The sequence below is a fragment of the Hermetia illucens genome, chromosome 4 (genome assembly GCF_905115235.1).
Source record: "Hermetia illucens chromosome 4, iHerIll2.2.curated.20191125, whole genome shotgun sequence".
Classification (NCBI taxonomy): domain Eukaryota; kingdom Metazoa; phylum Arthropoda; class Insecta; order Diptera; family Stratiomyidae; genus Hermetia; species Hermetia illucens.
This window is the reverse complement of record NC_051852.1, coordinates 36,435,944-36,457,141: the sequence shown is the minus strand read 5'-3', so window position 1 is coordinate 36,457,141 and position 21,198 is coordinate 36,435,944. Positions and strand designations below refer to the sequence as shown.

Here is a 21,198-nt window from a genome sequence, read left to right as displayed (position 1 = left end):
CCTCCGTTCGTTTCGAGATAATGATCACCTCCGATCGCACCATCCTTGTGAATGCATCTTTTCTAAGCGCTCATTCTTTTCCCCAAAATCTGCATCTGTCTCCTTAACATGTGGATAATTATGTAGAAGCCAAGTTGCCGCGGAACTGTGTCTTACTGCTCGCGCAGTCTTCACTAAGCCGGTATTTTCACTTATTCGTAAATCCAGTGAATGCGAGATTTTTCTCAGTGAGGAGGAGAAAAGTATAATCACCAAGATCCCCAATTCACGACTCCGCCTGTTTTTTCATTGACTTCAAGATGCCACCATAACGGCACAAGGTTCCGATGATGCAGCTAAAATCTCAAAAGAAAGATAGAAAAAAAGAAAAGCCAAGACCAGGCCCGCAGGGTTGCATCTAGACTGCTAGACTGAAAATATATAGCAACAGAACCACCGAAAGTTGCAGTGGGTGAATTATATATCAAAAAAGTGTGATAACTCCATTGCATGGTGTCGACAGAATAGCCGTGGATGAGTGGAAGGAGAATACAGGCCTCATGGGAAGTCCAATGGGGGCTGAAATATAAGGCTTTTTCCTTGATCACAATTTCCAAACACTTCCAACCACCGAAAGTTGCAGTGGGTGAATTATATATGAAAAAAGGGTGATAACTCCATTGTATGGTGTCGACAGAATAGCCGTGGATGAGTGGAAGGAGAATCCAGGCTTCACGGGAAGTCCAATGGGGGCTGAAATATAAGGCTTTTTCCTTGATCACAATTTCCAAACACTTCCAACTGAGGGGGGATACCATTGACATCTTTCTTTGAACAGGCTTAAGAATATTCATTGCGAAAACTGAATACTGATTTTTGTTGTATCGAAAGGAGAGTCCTTTCTAAACTGCTTGGGATAGTTGCCTGCTAATACAGCCAAAGATATCGAAGAAAGAGAGAGAGTGGAAGCAGATCCACATACTGGTTGGACAGAAGTCTAATGAGGCAAGATGTCTAAGATATTGCGTACAGGGAGCGGTTTACTCTTTTCTGTTATGGCTCGTGGTTATGGACATCATGCTATGGCTCCTGGAGGACACAAAGTTCTTCCCACAAGCATTTGCGGTCGATCTAGCCCTAATAATTATCGGCAAGTTTGTGAGCACAGTAGTCAATTTATAGACAATCTCCGGGGATAGTTCATTGGGCCTAACAAAAGGGTTAAGTGCTTGGAGCTGCGGCTCCCCCACTCAACAAAACTGAAGCCAAAGATTAGTTAGTTACCAGAGGTGTTGCAAGCTCCCTGTACATATTCGAGCAATGATTAATATTGGATAGGTGATTTTGAAGACGGTGTACCTACAAAGTTAACATCATTGCTCAGATGCTGCTTAGTTGAAAGTTTTCGATCTTCAAGGGGAAGCCCTAGGTAAAACCCCTATTCCTACATAGGCACCACTGCAAAGATCTTAGAGGATATCATCTTTGAAGGTGATTACGCCCTTGAAGAAAGTGCTTATCGGCATCAACTCGTTGCGTACTTTTTATGGAAACAATCAACCAACAATGATGGTATTATCCAGTAACTGCTGGTTCTGATGACTTAAACTTGAAGAATTTGCTAATAACCCGCGAATTTACATGAAGCATATAAATATATATGAAGCATATAAATATATATATTTGTCATTTACCCATTGGTGGGATATAGCGTGTCAACCACAACTTTGGACCACGGCTCCCCGAGATGCCTGCACTCCTTCTCTACAATTCTACGCCAATTGTTCATGAGGCGGCAATGCAATTGTCACCCGTTTTTTATTTGTGACCTCCTACCCACTGCCACATCCGCCATCTGATCAAATTATGTATGAGTGCCAGGCCTGAGTGCCAATCAAGTTCTTCGTTTGTAACAGTATCAGGTCAATGTACTCCGATAATACGCCGCAGAGACATGTTCACGAAGGCTTAGAGTGAGGGCTACTCCCATATAGCAACTTAGAAAGAACATTAGCGCAGAACAGCCTTAACTTGATCTTTCCAGATTTTAGACAAGGTAACGAAAGCGGATCTAGCGTTATTAACTCTTTGGGCAACATGCAGTTTGGTGCCACCGTAGGCGGAAAGCACGCTTCCTAGATAGATAAATTGATCAATGCTTTCGATATGCTGCCCATCAATGCAGATAAGGTTTGTGCGATGAGCGATAAGACTGTTTATTTTCAGTCCAACTCTACCTACCTCCCTTTCCAAATCAAGTGCCATATTACCAAGGTCCATGACCCGGTGAGAAAGCAAACAGATGTTATCAGTTTAGGCAAGATGTTCGAAGAAAGGTGTCATAATCAATTTAACTCCTCCATGCCTTCCGGGCAAGGTAGCATAAAGAACGTCCCCGATAACAAGCGCTGATGACAAGATGCAACCCTAGCAGACTCCGCTTTCGACCTCAAAATCCTTTGAGATTTTACCTTGGTACAGCACGTGACATTTTGCGCCATCATGTGTCCTCCTACGTAGGCGACGCCAGATACACTTACTGTCCACACTATTGAAAGCTTGTCCGAAATTGATGAAGAACACGTCAATCGAAGATCTAAACTCCACGCACTGGTTCAAAATGATGGGGCCAATGCAGGAGTACTGGAAGCGGAAACCAGCCTGCTCTCTATCCAGCGGCGGTAATTTCGGTTGAGACAATGACAGTCAGGAGTAACTTGAAAGAGTTTACGGATGGGAATAGCTGATTGGCAAATAATGTATCGAGGACAAGTATTTCACCGTTTTCAGGCAAACTTAAATGGTGTCTGGTGTCAGGCAAACTTAAATGGTCTCTGTTTGGGACTGTCAAAATGTTATATGCTTGAAAAATTTTGGTACACCTAATTAAAAGCGATCTGCAGCAATTTTTGTTGTCCTGGCTGCCAGTTAACCTTGGGTTTGACTTAAGTTTATCTATTAAAAATTTTCGCACTTGCAAACCAATACCTTTTTTCTGGTATATAATATTTCAGCTATTTAGGTGCCGGAAGTCACAATTGCTTTATGCTTATAACTCAATAACTGGAAGCTTGCTTGATAGTATGTGCTAGTTATTTTGCTACTTATAGAATGCTAATATCTGCCCATTAAAGCAATTTGAAATAAAACGTACAAAAGTTCTCAAGTAGTAACACTCATAATTGGATCTTAATTTTTCGTAACATCTCGTCTGTCTCGTAGCCTAGTTTTTGAATAATTTGAAATTTAATTTATTTTACAGTCTTTCATATTAATTTCCATTCAATGCACAAAATATAGTGCCCATTTCATTTATAGAAGTCTTTCTACATACCATTTTATGAGTAACCTTATAGTTTGGAAGTTATTATAGCAAACATGAATCAACGAAGCAGCCAACAATATGCTGTCACCATTACATCATACCTTATAGTTTATTAATTTCAATTAAATTCATAGCAAACATAATTTTCAGCGAACGTATATATTTTTCGCCAACATAAAACATCATTTCGTTACTTACTAAAAGTTATCAAAGCAAACCAACAAATCATATTCTTTAGCTTTACTACCGAGTTCAACAATAGAGTTATCTACTGTGGTGTTTATAATAAATAATTATATACATATATTCATATCTGTCAGATTTCAATAATTGTTTATTGTTTTAATTGTGTTCTTTAAGAAAGCAGTGAAAATCATTTGATAGTGAACATGTGTGATTTCAATGTGCAATTGTGGCAAAAAATTTAGGATATTTTCATATGTCCAAATTGTTTAAGTTTTCTTTTCAAAATTTCAATTATCTTTTCGGTTTAATAAACAACAAAACATCTTTTATATGCATTGTGATCGGATCTAGTGTTAGCTTTTTTTACAACATCGAATTTTCAAAAGCTTTATCTTCAATCACGTACATTTTTTATGGCCACTTTAAGATAATTTTTCAAAATTTCTATAAAAATTTTTTCAAACGCAGTGATAATATCTGTAATTTTTCTTGATACTTTCATATGCAGTTTAAGACAAAAAAGAAGTAAAAGAAATGAAAACAAGACCAAATATTAGATAATAATTTTGAAAGAATGATTTACAATACTGGAACCTGGCACGTGGTGGTTATGCGAGGTACAAAGTGCAGGCCCAATTTTTTATCTTTTTTCTAACATTTGAATTCATACCTTTTAAGTGCGCTGGATGCCCTTAATGTACATACTTTCCTTTTTTCTTTCGTAAGTATTCAAATGTTGACTCAAAATGAGAACCTGCTCTGACAATTTAAAAAACCAGTACTAGAACTTAATATTTCAGCTCGCGGTAGAACCGAATTTCTATTAAGGCCAATTCGTTCTGAGCTAAAAATTTCTTTTATAAGTACTTTGAAATTTCTGATTACTGTAAATTTACAATTATTTACGGTAAGTTGGGCTTTACCTAGAGGTTAATGAGCAATCTCAAGAAATTATTGAGTGAAAAATATTCTATTATAATTGGCAGTTTCGTATAGCAAAAAGAGTGAACTCTTCAGGTACTATCTTCCAGAGGACCCCATGACCACAATCAATCATCAGGTGCTTTTTGCACAGTTTATACAGTATGGTGTACGTATTATTAAAGCCAAAAGCCTTACGTCGCGAAATGGGGGTTGAAACTGCCTACGAGTTCTTAAACAATCTCACCAGATTCTTATTCACTAATAAAAACTTTTCTCTACTCTTATCTGATTTTCATATAAACGTAACATTTGCTCCTTTTATGTTATCTATTACCAATATCAAACTGATATAATTGCTTTAAATTGAGGAATACAACTAAACTTTTATCGAAGTTATTGGACACCATACATCGGGGATTAGTTGCACCCTTCTTCTTATCAGAAATATCGGACTAGATATTCGAAATTCATATTTTTCTTTTATAAATTTCTCTATTCCATAAGGACTGTAGTTCATAATGCTTTTTTTTCAAGCAGGACCAAAGTGAAATTAATATAGCACCCTAAAAGTATTTAACAGCCGCATTCGAAAAATGAAGGTAAACTCCTCGATCCCAGCAGCTCTGATGAAAACGGGATCAACCTCAAAGAATAGCCCTTAGTAGAAAGAAACCAACGATTGTAGAATCGCGATCCCTTCAAGGGTGCAGAAGGTTTTTTACGGTCTTTTCATCGCGATCCTAATGGAAAATTAAGAAAAAATCTTTCGCACACATAGAAAACGGGAAATTGAAGACACAGATCAATTGTACTGAAATTCATAAATCACTATCAAAATGATATAAAAGAAAGTACAAGTTCCTCTAGGAGTACTTCCTGGTAATGAATTAATTGCCGAACAGAGACACCTATCGAAGACAAATCGCTACAACATCGATTATATTGCTGACGACACGGGGAGCAAATTCATGTTGTGCGAATCTGGTAGTCTGAGAGAGATTAGAGAAAAACTTCAAAGCCACGGCCACGTCAGAATTCAACATGAGACTACCAAAACTGAGCGAGCTCCCAAAAAATTACAATTCAGTTAATCCTGGTAATCCCTCTGCTGGTATCAAGGAAAATGTTCTAATTACAGAGACAAAGACGATGACGAATTCTCTGTTTATATGCATGAGGTCAAAAGTATTCAATGTTTCACATCATTGATTCCCACGAAAAGTCAGTCGAATTTGTTGAGATGCTTCGAGATTCCGAGGAGGCACTTTTTGCGTTCACAAGGAGCTATCTCAAACGTCGCGATTACTTCTTCCACAAGCTCAATCTTGACGATAGAAAAAATAAGTAAAACTCTTTCGGAGGGGGGATCAACAGAGATAATAATTTCTCCTATCTAGGGTCGAAAAGCACAACCGATAACAGCTACGACGATGAAATCCATGTACGGTTGTTAACAGCCAACAGAGGCTATTGCAGCTTACAAAAACTGTTCCGCTCGAAACGTCTCACCATAGGGTCAAAGCTCTTACTGTACAAGACAATGATCTTGGGTTCTTAGGAAGAACAATTACGAACTCTTGGCCGCGTTCGAGAGAAGAATTCTCCGAAAAATGTTTGGCCCTCTACATGAGGATGGACGAGTCCGTAGCCTACATAATGACGAAATCTATGAGCAATACCATGACCGTCAGATTGTGGATAAAATCTGTCTGAATAGGTTGCGGTGGACGGGTCATATATATAAAAGGGCAATATCTATAGTAGAAAAAGGGGACGAGACCAACCCCGCCGGAGATGGAGCGATGGCGTCAGAGGGGACGCCAGACAGCTTTTAGGTATATCGAATTGGTGGACCTTGGTGCAAAAACGGGATGTCTGGAGTTCTTTATTAAGGCAGGCCTAGACCGGGTACCGATTGTTGCGCCGTTGATGATGATGATTCAAACTTGTTGAAACCTGTCATGATTACAACAGCAGCATTGGAAAAAACACTCATTTGAATTGCCCACAGATTAGATTAGTTAAAATGAGAAATGACCAAGAGTCGCGAATAATTGAATTGATGCGAGAGAAACTAATTCAAAAATTCGTAGAAAAAAGTGGCAACTATCCAATGAAATGCTCCAACGCAAAGTTGAAATTTGATCATCATTACAAGAATGCAGATTAGAATACGTCTCAAGCTGAAGAAAAAGTTATTGGGTACGTATGTACTTAACCATTAAAGCCAAACCTGATAATCCAGGTTATCAGAAGCAACTGCAGAAAATTTCAGAAAACCTCGATTTACGCACCATTTCTTAAGCCCTACATTGACGGTTCCTCCTTAACAAAAGCGGACGACCCACAAAATTACCAAATATATAAAGATTTGTATCTAAAGCTTCTAACCGAGGTGACGGCACTTCGAGAGAAGAGAAACGAGCAGGAGGGGAAAAAAGATCAAAACCACAACAGACAGATAATTCTGCTTAGGCGCAAATTGACATTTTTCGCATACGTTCTCTTTGCTCGCTGAAAAAAAAATAGGTTTTAGGAGACCTTACATTTTTAACAAAATTTTTATTAATAATCGATGGCGCAATAGTGCAATTTAGATCTAGGCCTCGAAATATACTAGCAGACGATGTGGTCAGCGCCGCGTTAGCCTGGGATTATTACACTTATTTGATCCAAGTACTCATTCACAGTTGAGTTCCTAAATTGGTATGCAGAGGGGCAAGTAATATGGGCAGGCCGCGTATTATATAAACAAACAGGGTTGAAAAAAGTAAATATGAGTGGCAAAAATCGCCTAGAATTCTGCAGGATAGCACATAATAGACTTAAGAGAGATCCTATATTCCAACTGAGAGTGAGCCAAGAGAAAAAAGCCCATGCCCATGTCTCCAAATACTAACTCCTATTATCAGACTGTACCTTAATTGCTGTACATATACATCGCTGATAATTGATTACCAAAAGGAAGATGATGTCTAGCATTGAAGTATATAACCCTCAAGAAGACTACATACAGAAGAAAGAAATCAAGTTTCTAGGCGACACGAAATGTCATTGCAGCTAACTGACCCGTGTGTCAATGACACCCAGATGGTTTTCTTGTGTATGTTTGTTTCCTCATGATACATAGGATGTCCTCGAATATGCGCAATGTTTTCCTTTCACCATACAATTTCAAAATATGTGCTGGGAGACGAATTTCCTGTATATAGTCTTTTTCATAACCCTTAGTCACAATGACCGCGGTGGCCAACCCACGATATAAAGGATTAAGTATCTAAGCTGAACTGTAGAAATAACTACAAATACCTTCTCTATAACGTAATCTACCATCTGAACATCGCATACGGGAAAAATTAAGTGAAACTAGTGAGGGTTATAAATATCCATTTAAAAGTTGAGTTTTAGGGAAATTAATCTTTTTGAAGAACTTCTATTATCTTGCAATATTGTAAAGCTTATTCAAAATGCAACTAGTGACATTAGTCGTTCTATGCGGCAGTGATAGGTAAATTGCAAACTTAGAAAAACACAAAAGTTTTCGTAATGAATGATTGGCAGGATGGTAGCGTGTCGCCATCTTGGCCAATGGTGCAGAAGATGAACAACAATGACTAAAACAGAGTGAGAATGTTTAAAAATGTTACTGATGGCTCCAATTCTGCACAGTACAATCGAAATAACAGTATCAGTGCAGATGCTTAACTAACATTTACATGTCCTAGAAGGAAGAATGGACGTAATTGACGTAAAAATCTAAAAACGCCTGGCCCTGATGAGTTCGTATTCTACAATTATTAACACGTTTATCGGAAAGAAAAGCTGATACTTTCTTAGAGGTGCATTTGTAATGGCAGAATTAAATTGGCCGGAGACGGCCAACAAAGGAGAGTTATCTCGAAACCTGAAAAAGAAAGTTGGGGAAATTGACCGTGAAGGTTCGCCGATAAATACTGAAGCTCAATCGAAATGTTCTGTTGACACGCCTCTATGCTAACTAGGCTCCCAAATGTGGGTGCTTCCTTGGGACACATTGACCATTTACGTCTCATTTTACATTTTATTTTTTATTAACTTCACGTTTCACCGATACATGAGTTTCAATCGGAACCTGAAAACCTAGAACATAGCGAGCAAAATTTGGAAATGAAAATAAAAACAACGGCTCGAACGAATAAAGCTGTAAAACTCCGTAAAATTGAAAAAAAAGGAAGCCAATAGCAGCAAAATATGAAACTAAAGTAAAACTAAAAAATCCATGGATATTAACGGCCATGGGAGCTCTTAAGGTTAGTTCCCAGGCGTTTTGACAAAAAAAAAACATTATAAATCAATTATGTATAAGCCCGTGCTAAAGAAGTCAATGTAATCAATCTGCACAAGCAAAGTTTTGACATAAGTTGCAAAGAAGAGCAGTGCGGGGGGGGGGGGTCTAAAAGGGGACAATTAGTTCAAGGACACGTTCTCAGAAACAACCGACCCGAAAAATTTGAAAAAATCAGTTCAAAAAATTTAATAATAGCATATTTTTGTAATTTAAAAATTTACTACAGCCCCCCTTAAGTCCATTTTAGATGCGTAAAATTTTGCAATAAGATAATCGATTAGCCGGAAGCATCACACTGGAAAGTTAAGTGAAAATCCTACAATTTTTAACAAAGTTATAGTAGGTCAAACTTCCTCCACATTGAATTGAATATCGGTTATATTCAAGAGATATACACTACGAGCTATATATAACTGGAAGCATCGTGTAGCCGAATATTCTTACATACACATATATCTCGACTATATTAGGAGACCAGACCTCATCTAGAGTATTCAAAACATCACCAATAAAGAGGCAAGGTAGAGTTTTGCTAGCACCAAAAAAAATTACAGGCTTGCGCCTGTCTAGACCCAATATTATGGTTAACTTAGCCATATGAGCTAACTAAACTATTTTAGATAATATTCTACTCAGATAGCTGTTTTTATTTGTACGAACACTTCAGATCGCTGTTCAGAAGAGTGCGATGGTATCGATGCGAAGGGTTTCCTGATGTTAACGTTTTTCAAGGATTCACTTCAGAGTCTCTGTATGTAAGTGTAAATATTTTGATAGCATGATAACCTGCTGCTGAATGTGAGAATCGCGGGCTCATTGGAGTAATGCAGGTTGATTCCTTACGATCGTTTATATCGCAAATTGAGGGTGCGTAGCATTCAAAATTCATTTCAAGGATGCTAACGTGGCAATATAAAGGAAGTTTTAACGACGCTCGGTCGATTTATCATAAGAGAAACATTCGTGAAATATTTACTCCAATGTCATCATTTATGTACGTGGAATTATTTTTAACTACTTTGTGAAGGTTGATGAATGGGTAGAAATGGAAATGACGAATCTAAACTTACATTGACGTCGAAATTCCAGGAAAGTAGTATCGTTTTCAGCATCCTTAACTCTAAAGCCACTTGGTGACTTAGCTCAGCAAATCAGCAACTGGGAAAACTGCAAAGCGGATCTCATAGGAGCGAAGAGTTTGAAAGAGAAATAATAGCGTATGGAAGCAGTAGTTACTATACACTGATTATGGGGTTCAAAGACTGCGAAACGCTTTTTGATCCACAGCGAAAACCTCTGCTACCAAAACTTATCTATACCTCCACATAGTGATCTCTGGGAGTTCTTTCTTAACGAAAATTTCGAAATAAGGAAGGATGAAGGCAAGTCTTCAGACCTTAAGTGCGAAGCAAACTATGCCCACTGGTTCTCTAGGCTAGGAATGACAACTCTGACCGGAAAATCTACTTATTACGAAAGGAGCGAAGAAGAAGGCTATACACTCCCTGTATAGGCTGATGTCACCACATTGAAAGAAATACGCTGAACAGGGTGCGATTTTTTGGAGGAGAGTAACTACGCCATATGCTATAGCTGTTATTCAGTAAATCGTGTGTTCCTAGTAAGTGTCCTAGTTAGTCAAAAACTTAGACCTAGCGTTATCGGCTTTGAAAATGTAAGCGAATGGCTATGAACTATGTTCTTGCGTTTCGAAATAACAGATTCATTAACGTTGGTGCCTCTAAAGAGAAGAAGGAGGCAGTGAAACCAACCCTCGAAGTCTGCCTCAGGTATGATATCAGAATCATACTTGGAGATTTCAGTAGCCAAGCAGAGCCGATGCCCGTGCCTGCTCCTATGCCTGCATAAAATTGACAAAGACAACAGAGTGCGAATTATCATCTGGCACTATTACAAGAAATAGTCATTAGAAGCGTCTGGTTTACGTGCAAAGAAATCTACAAAGAAACGTTGGCCTCCAAGCGGGACAACTTTCAAGCGAATTTATCACATGCCGATTGGACGCCATCATCCCACAGGCATATATTGGGGGTCAAAATAGACTTGGATCATTATCCGGTTGGAATGGTGCCCCAGGATCCAATAAAAACAACATGTCAAATCCCCTCTGACAACCAAGTTAGTATAAATAGTGAAGCGGTTAATACTAAAGTCTTTTGTAACACTTACGAGGAGGCAATGGATACTGCAATATTGTAATGGGGCACGAAAGGGGTGACTTTGACCTACTATAACTTGATTAATGATAGTATTATAGGATTTTCAAACTTTCCAGGGTGATGCTTCCTATTAAAATTTATCTTACTAGAAATTTATGGATCTAGGATGAACTTAAAGAGGGTTTGCAGTAAATTTTTCGGTTGGGTAGTTTCTGAGAACGGCTCATTGAAGTAATTGACCTCTTTCGGATCCCAACAGTCCTCAACACTATTATTTGCTTCGGATAGTACTAGTCAAAGCCTTTCATTTGATACTTCATATGGTCATATTCCATGAAAAAAAAATTGTAATTATCTTTTAAGTTCAACGTGCAGTAATCTAATGCACCGAGGGTTCAGAGTTCCCACCAAATTGTAGATAAATGCAGAAGGTGTGGGGAAAGACCATATTGCCAGAGAGTGCAATGGGGACGCCAAAAGCCTGTTAAGCGAAGGAAAGAATGGACAGGATAGCATATTATCGGAAGTTGTAAATGCCCGGAATTTTAGACGGCGTTGACTGCAATGAGAAAATGAAGTTTGTTCAAATAAAACTCGGTTATTGCAGAGTCGCTCAGGATTTACTTCAGCAGATCACCTACGATTCAGAGATGTAAACTGCCATTATAAGTTAAACTGTCACTATGGGATTTGAGTTATAGCAGCCGACAAACAATTCAAAATACTATGAATCAAGCAACCTGTGGCTTTCTGTGAGCGAAAATAGGTGGTGTATTTGTTTATAGCTGCAACACCCCATCAAACCTAACACTGTCTGAATTTGAGGAAATGCTTAACAATCTTGTTCTCGATGCCAAGTCGAGACCTGGCCAACGAAGGTGATGTAAACACTTTTTCGAAGGGAGGGTTGGTTTCAATCATAGACCTGACCTTTGCCACCCTGCACCGGTACATGGTAAGTCCTGGTGCCTCCAAGGCGATCACCAGGCAATCTTCTTTGAATTATGGGGAAGCCACATGGCAGACAAAAATCATGCCAGAAACCAAAAAAGATATCAGGCTGCTTTGCAAAATTTTTAGATGAGCAGTCTTTCATAGGGGAGTGGTTAGACCAACCTAATAAAACAGGCGCCTCGACAGAAAAACCTCTCCATCTGGCACAATCCATCGTCAAACCATGGGATGCGTCCATGCCTAGGAGATGACGAACATTCCGAATCCTTTTCCAAAATAAACTTGTCTCATGTATGCAAACCCAAGGGGCATAGCGTAGGTAAACAATGTAGCCATCGACGTATCTTTCAAATGCCAACCTCTCAAAGACACCATTACGCAAATGGCCTCATCTTTAGCATCACCATACGGCTTATAAAATATCTGGAACTTACTGCTAAAAAATAATTGTCTACAGAATAAACTCTTAACAGAGACAACTGTTTTAAAAAATTTTATATGATTTTAAAAACACTAATCTTATATATGTAAGTCAATCTCATTTCAACTTTGAAGGAGACAAGGCTAACGTTTTGACATTCAGATTTTTGAACCTTCATCAATTGGCCTTTTTAACACAAAGAAACAAATATTTGTGTACCACGTACCCCATGAGGGAGATATTCTATCAACCACGCTTACGGATCATCGCAACATTCAAGATTTCCCCAGAAGCATATGTCACTTCTCGACAGTTTTCTGCCAATAATGTAGTTATTCTCCTGTCTTTTTCAAAGGATAAAGTTTGCCTAAACTCCTCTAAAGAAAGTTTCTTCCTTCACTAAATCGAATCTATCTTTGAATTCTCAAATCCTGTCATAGACTCTTCAAGAATTCGCAATCTTTTTCCATTGCCCTTGTGAAACTTAATACTTATTCATTATTGAAACCATAATTTTCTTAAAAAAAAAATGCTGAACCATACAAGCAGCAGCTCTACCCACGAATGCTGCCGTCTTCCGTTTCGATCATACAAGAGAATCACCACGCCCCTTCTTCACTTCCTGATTGAGCAGTTTTGTCGTCAGATACAATAGATTCTATGAGAAGCTGAATGTACTTTCCAGAAGGGTATATTGGCGATAATCCCATCATGGTCTTGGAGACAGCATCTGATAAAGTTCCATTTCTGTAGATATGAACACTTGTCACAAGGATATGGACTGCTCTTCCAAATAGATATAGCGGAACAAACCTCCGACCTCCCTAAGTAAACATTTCTTGCAGAATCTGCATTTTATACTCTACTTGAACTTCGAAAATTTGAGTTCTTCGCCAGCATATGGAAAAGAAAGAACGGAATGTTCATTTTGTGTCTGAAGAGATAGTCAAAGGTCAAGCTGGTTTCAATTCTAGATCCTTCTGCACTGATCATGTCAGCACCCTGTGGATTATTATGAAACAGTTTGCGGTTTAACTACCCGCTACGTCCGCTTGCTTTTCTTTCACTTCCATCATAGCAAGTTCTCAACAGCTTTGACAAGAAGTGTATATAGGAAGATGTATTCACGAAAATCATTCCAAAACTAGCGATTCCAATCTACAGCTTCTTGCTGTTGGTAACGTCCTCCACGTTGCCCTCGGATGGAAGATGCGATAGGCGCCAGAATGATCCATAACATCTTTGTCTAAATACTTCGATCATGCTGCTAATTTTTGCTGTGAATTTCACCAAATCAACAACTGTGGATGGTTTTAAATTTGAAAATAGATTATCGCGTTATTCCTATATACATCAATAGACAGAATATTGAAGGCGTTGAATGATTTATCAATCTGAATAGCTTTGTTTTTACCGACAGGAGCACTGAACTCGATACCACTCGACGACTTAACAACACACGAATTTAGTAAATTGAATCTTTGGGAATTCCAAGTGCAAGTTTCTTTACTCCCCAAGAGAAGACCAAAGCTGGTAATAGACTAACCTAATTCATTTTGAGGGAAAATTGACTTGCTTAGTTAATCACTCTTAAAGCAATACCTTATTGCTAGTTGAAGAACCTTCTCGTAATTTGAGAGCTTGGAGATCTACCAGTGTTCTGAATTATGTAAAACTGCTAAAAAAAAGCCTAAAACTGGGGGCTATGGGTCTGTACCTCATGAGAATACAGTCGTGAACGCTTTTTTTCACACAGTTCTGTGTCAATCACATCCATTTCCTATTGTATCTGTGCTTCAACCATTCATCCAAGATAGTGATACTATTAGAGGGCCCTGAAGAAGGACCTAAAACTCCATGCCACAAAATCTACCCCTAAATGAAACCAAAATCATTCTTTGAGCAGAAGTTTCCAAGAAAGCAGTTTCACCTGTACCTACGACCCATCTGTGTCTTGTTCCAGAGTTGAAATTCTCTTCTAGTAAATTTTTGTAATAATCTCAAGTTTTTGTTTTGGATTTGGTCTGGTTTTGGTTTTTCCCCCAATTTTATATTTTTTCCACTCTAATATAGGTTCATGGTCAGCATCGACAAGTCCGGCACGATCGCCATCGCCAGCTCGTTATGGTGGCCATTATCCACGATGTAGGCGAAATCACCTGCCTTATCCCACATATGGGACAACAAGTCTATGTCAAAGATCACGATCGCCAAGTCCCGCTCGACTTCAGGAGATGCGTGAAAGAGATAGACTTGGGATTAATGAAATGGGTACATTATTCTTTTTTTAATTTTTCAAAAAAAAAAAAAAATTTGAGTGAAAATGAGAGTACATTACATTACGTTGATTTTACTGTGTCACTACTTCATTTTTAACGCTTCATAGTTACTTACTACTACCAACCGTTGATTATTTATTTTAAGGGCATTCTAAATAACGCAAAATATAATTTAAAATATTCAATTCATTAAATTGGTGTACATGTTGGTATGTGCACGTAAAATAATAACTGTAACATGTATCATATCTTTCATTTCTACATATATTATATTAATTACTTAAACATAAATAAGTATGTAATCATGACTATTGTATTTTTTATCTGTTATGTTACACATACTTCGTCCTTATTTCGATTAATTTATCCTTTTTTTGTACATTCTGCACGTTTTGCACTCTATTATTCATTAAAGAAGTATTTTTTGAAATAGGTAAACTAACAATATACAGTTACACATTAAGCTAGATATATGTAAAAGTTTGTTAAAATATTCACCATGTTTGTGCGATTTGTAACGAACAACGACTGATTCTTACTAAATTTCTACGACTAACAGGTAGTTCTCACGTTCAGCATAGCTATCCCGTCTTAGCGTCAAGACGTGGGGGTGCTGGCCGAAGATTACCTCCAACGCCTTGTAAACCTTCGACATTACAATTAAAGCCAACTAATATTAATTTCCCAAAACTAAATGCTAGTCCAACACATGTAAGTATCTTTTATTTTTAAGCGTAAAATTATTAATTGTTTAACTGGATCAGAATTAAATTCGTTGGTGGCGCATTGAAAAAAATATTAAAATGAATACTGGACTAAAGTGAAGAAAAAACATTATTTTGTTAAAAATATTCCTAAAATACAGAGTTAAGGCAACAATAGTTGTATCATAAATTCCGTCCCATGGTGAACCATATTTTTAAATTTTATTGAAAACAATAATTCGCTCTCACCGCCGTCATAGGTAAGATAATTTCGCAGAAATTAAGTAAAACTTTTCCGCACACCGCTGTAACATTAACTCAAATAATAACCCATCTGGTTACGAATTGTTACAACAAATTAAATATTTCACTATTACTGACATTTAGACTCTCACTGTCGAGCAATTAATTGATGATGCTAGGTCTTAAGTCCCGGCCCTAAACCACGTTAGTAAACTAGCTTTCTAGGTCCCCATCAGTGTCAAAAGTTACACCGCGAAATATATCAATATTGAGCGCAAAAACGGTAGCACTGCGGTGGTTATTTTCTCTGCAGTTTGTTTCGAAGAGTATATAGTAGGTCCGGAGCGGACCACAGATACTGAAAAGGACCTACTTCAAAATTTGCATAATGACTTAACCATCCATCTTGGTTGGGCTCATTGTCTCAGTGCAACTTGACTCCGCGGAGATCCTGGCTGATAGTTGTCTTCTTTGAATTCATTTCATAGTTTGATCTTTTTAGTCCCACAAATCGAAATAGCCATCTTGCTATGACAAAGATATTTCTTATGGTTTTACGCATCCTAGGCAGCCATTCTTCCCTCTGCTTCATATAAAGATCATCTGTCTGAACCATAACGCTTTCAATCCTCGGCTTTCATTGCACGTTGTTTAGCATCGAATGATATATGACACTTAATTTTTTGTGTAGCACAGTCAATTCTCTCAACATTCAACGGATAATGAACCAAATTAATCTTCCTCTCTATCCAGCAAAAATTTCTGTTAATATTGGCACTACACCTAAGTTGCCTCGAGCGTCCAGCTTTACACCTCTTCATCAGAGAGGCGCAACTTTCACCGAGGACAATAACGCTACACTGGACCACCTTATTGACGTTGATAGCTCGAATAGAATTTCTCCTCAATATCTCGCCGATATTTACTACCGTAATACCGCTAGGTACACCTGTCGTAATTCTGAATTTCTCGTCTATTTACTCCATCGATAGTAAATGCTGCAAGTTGTTTCACCATTCCAACAGTTCCACATATCAAGGCTTTGTTAGTTTAATACAGTGGGGGCGCAGCTCCGCGCACTTATGTCTTTTGTTAGAGCCATTCTACTATCCCCTTCTCAATAGCCTACCAATCTGAGAACATCCTCTAAAGGTAGAGAATGCATTGATCCTTCTTTGAAGAAAGCCTTAACGGGATATCTTCGCCTGAGAGCTGAGAAAGTCCAGGGTTGTCTCCTCCTCTTCCTCACATTGGATACATATAGCTGAGATCACTACTACAATTTCTGACATGTGGTAGTTTAAGGAGCAGTTTCCCGTTGAAAACCCTACTAGGATTTTCATATTCCACTTCTTAACGAACAACAGAAATGCTGTTCTAGCGACCCCAGGTTCTCATACTCTTACTTTCCTGTAGGCAGGAATTAGAATTTCTCAATTCGGCTATGTAAATCCCTGTAATGTTGTCGGACAGAGTAGACTACTTATACAGTGGTTTGCCAGATGTCAAACGCTGGAGAAGGGCCAGAGCCTTTGCAAATTCAGAGCCTTGGCGAGCTAGTCTGCTGACTACCTGTTCCAGTGCCTTGGATTTTGAATATTTCGTTCATTCGGCGAAGTTTCAACAACAACTGATGACAACTCCACACAAGCTGGCTTGAAATGTTGTTTGCTGTTTAGTGCTGATGACACTGCTTGTTCAGTCTCAATCACCATAGTATGTATTGCTACATCAAAATGGATTCTATTATGGACGTGCATGTGCGTTATTGCAATCCTTCAACCCCAGAATAAACTGCACGATTTCTGCCATTCTTCCTGGATATGATGCTTCCACGTTAGTTTAGAATCGAGATATACTTCAAAATATCTGACTGTTTGTACCAGTTAAATATTCACCCTTGATGAAATGGATATCTTATAATAGCCAAAACTAACATTCCTATTATAGTTACCATAAGTTACCCTGAACGCTAGGAAGACTAGCGTTCGCCATGGAGGTAATTGCAGATTACCTGTAAAGTCGCATTCAAGCAATCGCACATTGTGTTCGGAAACGTGTTATGGCTAGACCATGAGCAGATAAGCAAAGACTTTTGTGCCCTCTAGGAGCAAGGTCAAAGTTATCAGGGACCATAACATAGGGGAGAGATATCCCCCTTTTGGCGGCGTGGAAGCCTCAATAGACTTCCGTCCGACAAATAGTTCATTCCAACATGTGAAGGATTCATTCCATTAACAACGGATTCATTTTTCAAGCCTTGGGACATCACAAATCGCCGCGCGTGTGACAAAAGGCATTTTTGATAGCCATGAAAGCGCGTATTATTTTCCGAATATTGCCTTCTTAACTTTAATGGTATGTCGCTGGTAGGCATATTGCCTACAATAAATGTAGGTATCCCCGATGCGCCGATTTACTATTCTTTCCAGTGGTTTTATGTAGATTGATTGGTCAAAACCTTTTTGCGTTCGTGTAAGTGAGTTTTCCTAGTTTTGAAACAAATATCACCTTCAAATTACGCCCGTTGATTGTTGTTGATGCTAGGCATGCACAGTATATATTCCGAATATATTGACCTAGGGTACCCAATCCCACGACCCGCAGACTTGTATCTAAGGAACGAGTTAAATGACTTTCTCTGACTTTCACTCGCTCAAATGGTATAACTTTGCATGCCACAGTCCAGTTTCTTGGTTGGGAACTATATTTTCCTATTGGCTCAGAGCTGAAGTTTTGGATGGTGCCTGGTAAGTGCCTTTGAAGTTGAATGATTTGATGTTTCTCCCCCGCTTTGTGCAAGTAGGTCACCTAGCTGCAGGTTAACTTCTTTGGCAAAAATCCGCTTCAACTGAAACGATACCTCAAGTGAGCTAGTCTCTTCGCAAAAGCGTCTCCGTATAGCCAACTTTATGCTGGATTCTGGTAGTCCAAAAGCTGAATCAGGCTTCAAAACTCAATTCAGAAGCACCCTTGTCATTATCATCCGTTTTAGCAAATCCGAATTCCACCATGGCGCCAAATCCGAGTGCCACCATGGTGTTTTACATTTCTTTGATATACTTATTTATTATACCTCTTTTAACCGATACTCGATTTTGTCAGAAGCAAAGCCAGGCCATCTCGAATGCTTCTCTTGTCAGTCAAGCTGAAGAAAAATGACTCTACCGGTCGTGTAATAACTTCCTTCAGAGTGTCGTATTTGTACGACCTCGACTACATGAACCAAGTTTCTTTTTGGTCACAGGGGATTCTTTAAAACCTTTGTTTAAATAAAGTACGACAGAATTTCCGTGGCTGTCTACTTTGCCGACCTGTACAAATGAATCTTTTATTATCTGAAAACTTTTCTACTAGTTTTTCAGCAGTCTAAGAAACCAATCTAGCTACCCTGGTTTTTCACCGCCATATCATTCGCATTTCTGGGGTCTGATTAAACCACTCCTCAGAAGTTATTCAGCCTTCAGCTGTATCAGATATCATGCGGATATGGGTAGGGACTGGTGGAAGCATCCTGATCTTTATTAAGTCTCCCTCTAGTAGCGAACCTATCTATTGATCTTCCTCTTCCTTAGACAACTGTGTTACGATATGCGTTTATAGTACTTAATATTTGAAATTTATCCTATCCCCCCGCTTTTAATTTCACTAACATTCCCGGATATCCTATCATCGACGTCTAATAACTCCATCCCCTTTTTCTTCTTTAGCGCATGCTCATAAACACCCAGACGATGATAGCATCCGGTATCTCGTTCGTATGTAGTGCACGAATTTGCAAAATGTAACTTTCGAACGCCTATTCCCGAAAATTTGTGTTGAGAGCTAGCGGCTATAAACTGGGATTCATTCTCACTCTCCTAACATGCGACAAGCCCTCAACACTTTTCACAACACTCTATCCACTCTACTTCCTTATGATATCCGCCAGCCATTATGCCAATTTCCACTCTGCCGTGCTCGTCAAAGCTTCTAATATTTAAATTTGTAAAGGAATATCTTCTAAACAGGATCGATCATCAGCAACACCCGCAATCTCCCCTGGATCCTTTGATGAAAGTAAAAGAGACTTTTATCAAGTTCGCAGGCTCCTCTTCGGCTGCGCCTCCATCATCGTATTACTTAGTAGGCAGTTAAATTCCCTAGGCTTATAACACCCCACCCCCCTCCCCCATTCTTCCTCTCAATAGGAGGATGGCCTGCCCCGTATTTTCTGAAATACCTCACTCCTTCTTTGGTAGAGTATAAAGTAGCAATTTTGCCACCAATATTGGAGCTGGTCCCGGTGCATTTATGCGTAGTACATTTCTCTTCCCCTCGGCATAATTTTTAACAAGAGCTTCAAAGGTTATCATTCGCCTAGCCTGTAGAAAGTGGTCGTCATTATCCCCATACACAAAATGATCATCATAATCTTGCTGAAAAACACAGGAGAAATGTCAATGACTGATTCACTCATCTTTTCTGCTTTATAAATAAAGAGGAGCACGATTTTGAAAAACGTCGATCCTACAAGACTTCGTAACTTTGCAGTTTTAAAGCCTTTGACGCTGTAAATGACACTTACTTCTGTCTAAGCTCCTCTCCATATGCCCCTGTTATGCATTGTATTAGCCACCGCTTACTTTCCTGGGCGGTTCTCCAATATCTCTTTCAGTAATTACCTATTCCGTTTTTCCTTTCCTTCCTCCAAGGCTCCATTAGCCTACTTTATTTACCATTAATGACTAACCTTCTCACTTGTTCTTAGTTGCTTTACCATCGAAACTCCATTCAAGACTTGGATGCAACCTTCGACGATAAGCTTCGCTTCGAGAGCCACTACCTTGATGTAAACACAAAACCTTCTCTGTCTGTCCGTCACACGCATTTTTCTCACATATAGTTATGTGGGGTATCAAATTAAAGGTCTCGGTTAGGTCTCGGAAACTGTCAATTGACCTTACTAAACTAACTATTAAAAGAACCACAAATAGTCATAGCAAAACAATTTTTTTATAGCATGAGAAAAGTGGTGCATAGCAGAAGATCCTTGAGTATAAATTTAAAAGTTAAAAAAATTTAATTCTGATCCAGTTGAGCGTTTTTAGAAATTTTGCTAGGAATGTAAATATTAATAATAAAATTACCAATAAGAGAAACTCAACACACATTTTATTAATTTAAACAAAACGAAAATGATTTTTCTATATTTTATATCCTTTTTTACTTCTTTTCAAATATAGACACATCACTCAACACCTCATAGTGTTCACTCGTTGCCACATCATCGTGATTTCCTACGGGATCAAAGAGATTTGTACTATAGTAGTAGAGATCGTGAACGGGATCGTGAACGATATAGAGATCGAATGCGTGATTATGATTTGCGTTACGATTATCGTGATCGTGAACGTGAATTCTATGAGCGTGAACGCGATCGTGATAGAGAATATGAAAGAGAAAGGTGTGTATTGTGAAATTCGTACAAAAAAAATGTGTATTAATTGTATTAATATCCCACTTTTGGAATTGAACTTTGATATGTTTTGATTTGATTTTGAAAGCAGAGATTTTTAAGGGCAGTTTCGACAAAACTTTCAATGAGATGAAGGTCTCTAATTTACCGGTTCGATATTCGAAGTTTTCCAATAGAGTAAAGTAGTACACGTATTCATACCTGTTTTTCGAAGAGTA

At 38.5% G+C, this 21,198-nt stretch overlaps 1 protein-coding gene across 3 annotated transcripts in view; it reads left to right on the top strand.

Moving 5' to 3' along the window:
- The window catches only part of LOC119653695 (voltage-dependent calcium channel type A subunit alpha-1), a 399,598-nt gene that overhangs the window by 366,614 nt on the left and 11,786 nt on the right, over nt 1-21,198 (top strand). For all 3 annotated transcript variants that reach the window (XM_038058565.1, XM_038058567.1, XM_038058568.1), the window contains 3 exons: nt 14,370-14,567; nt 15,135-15,286; nt 20,748-20,968. In XM_038058565.1, coding sequence (XP_037914493.1) covers nt 14,370-14,567; nt 15,135-15,286; nt 20,748-20,968 — 571 coding nt within the window. The remainder of the gene's footprint in view (nt 1-14,369; nt 14,568-15,134; nt 15,287-20,747; nt 20,969-21,198) is intronic.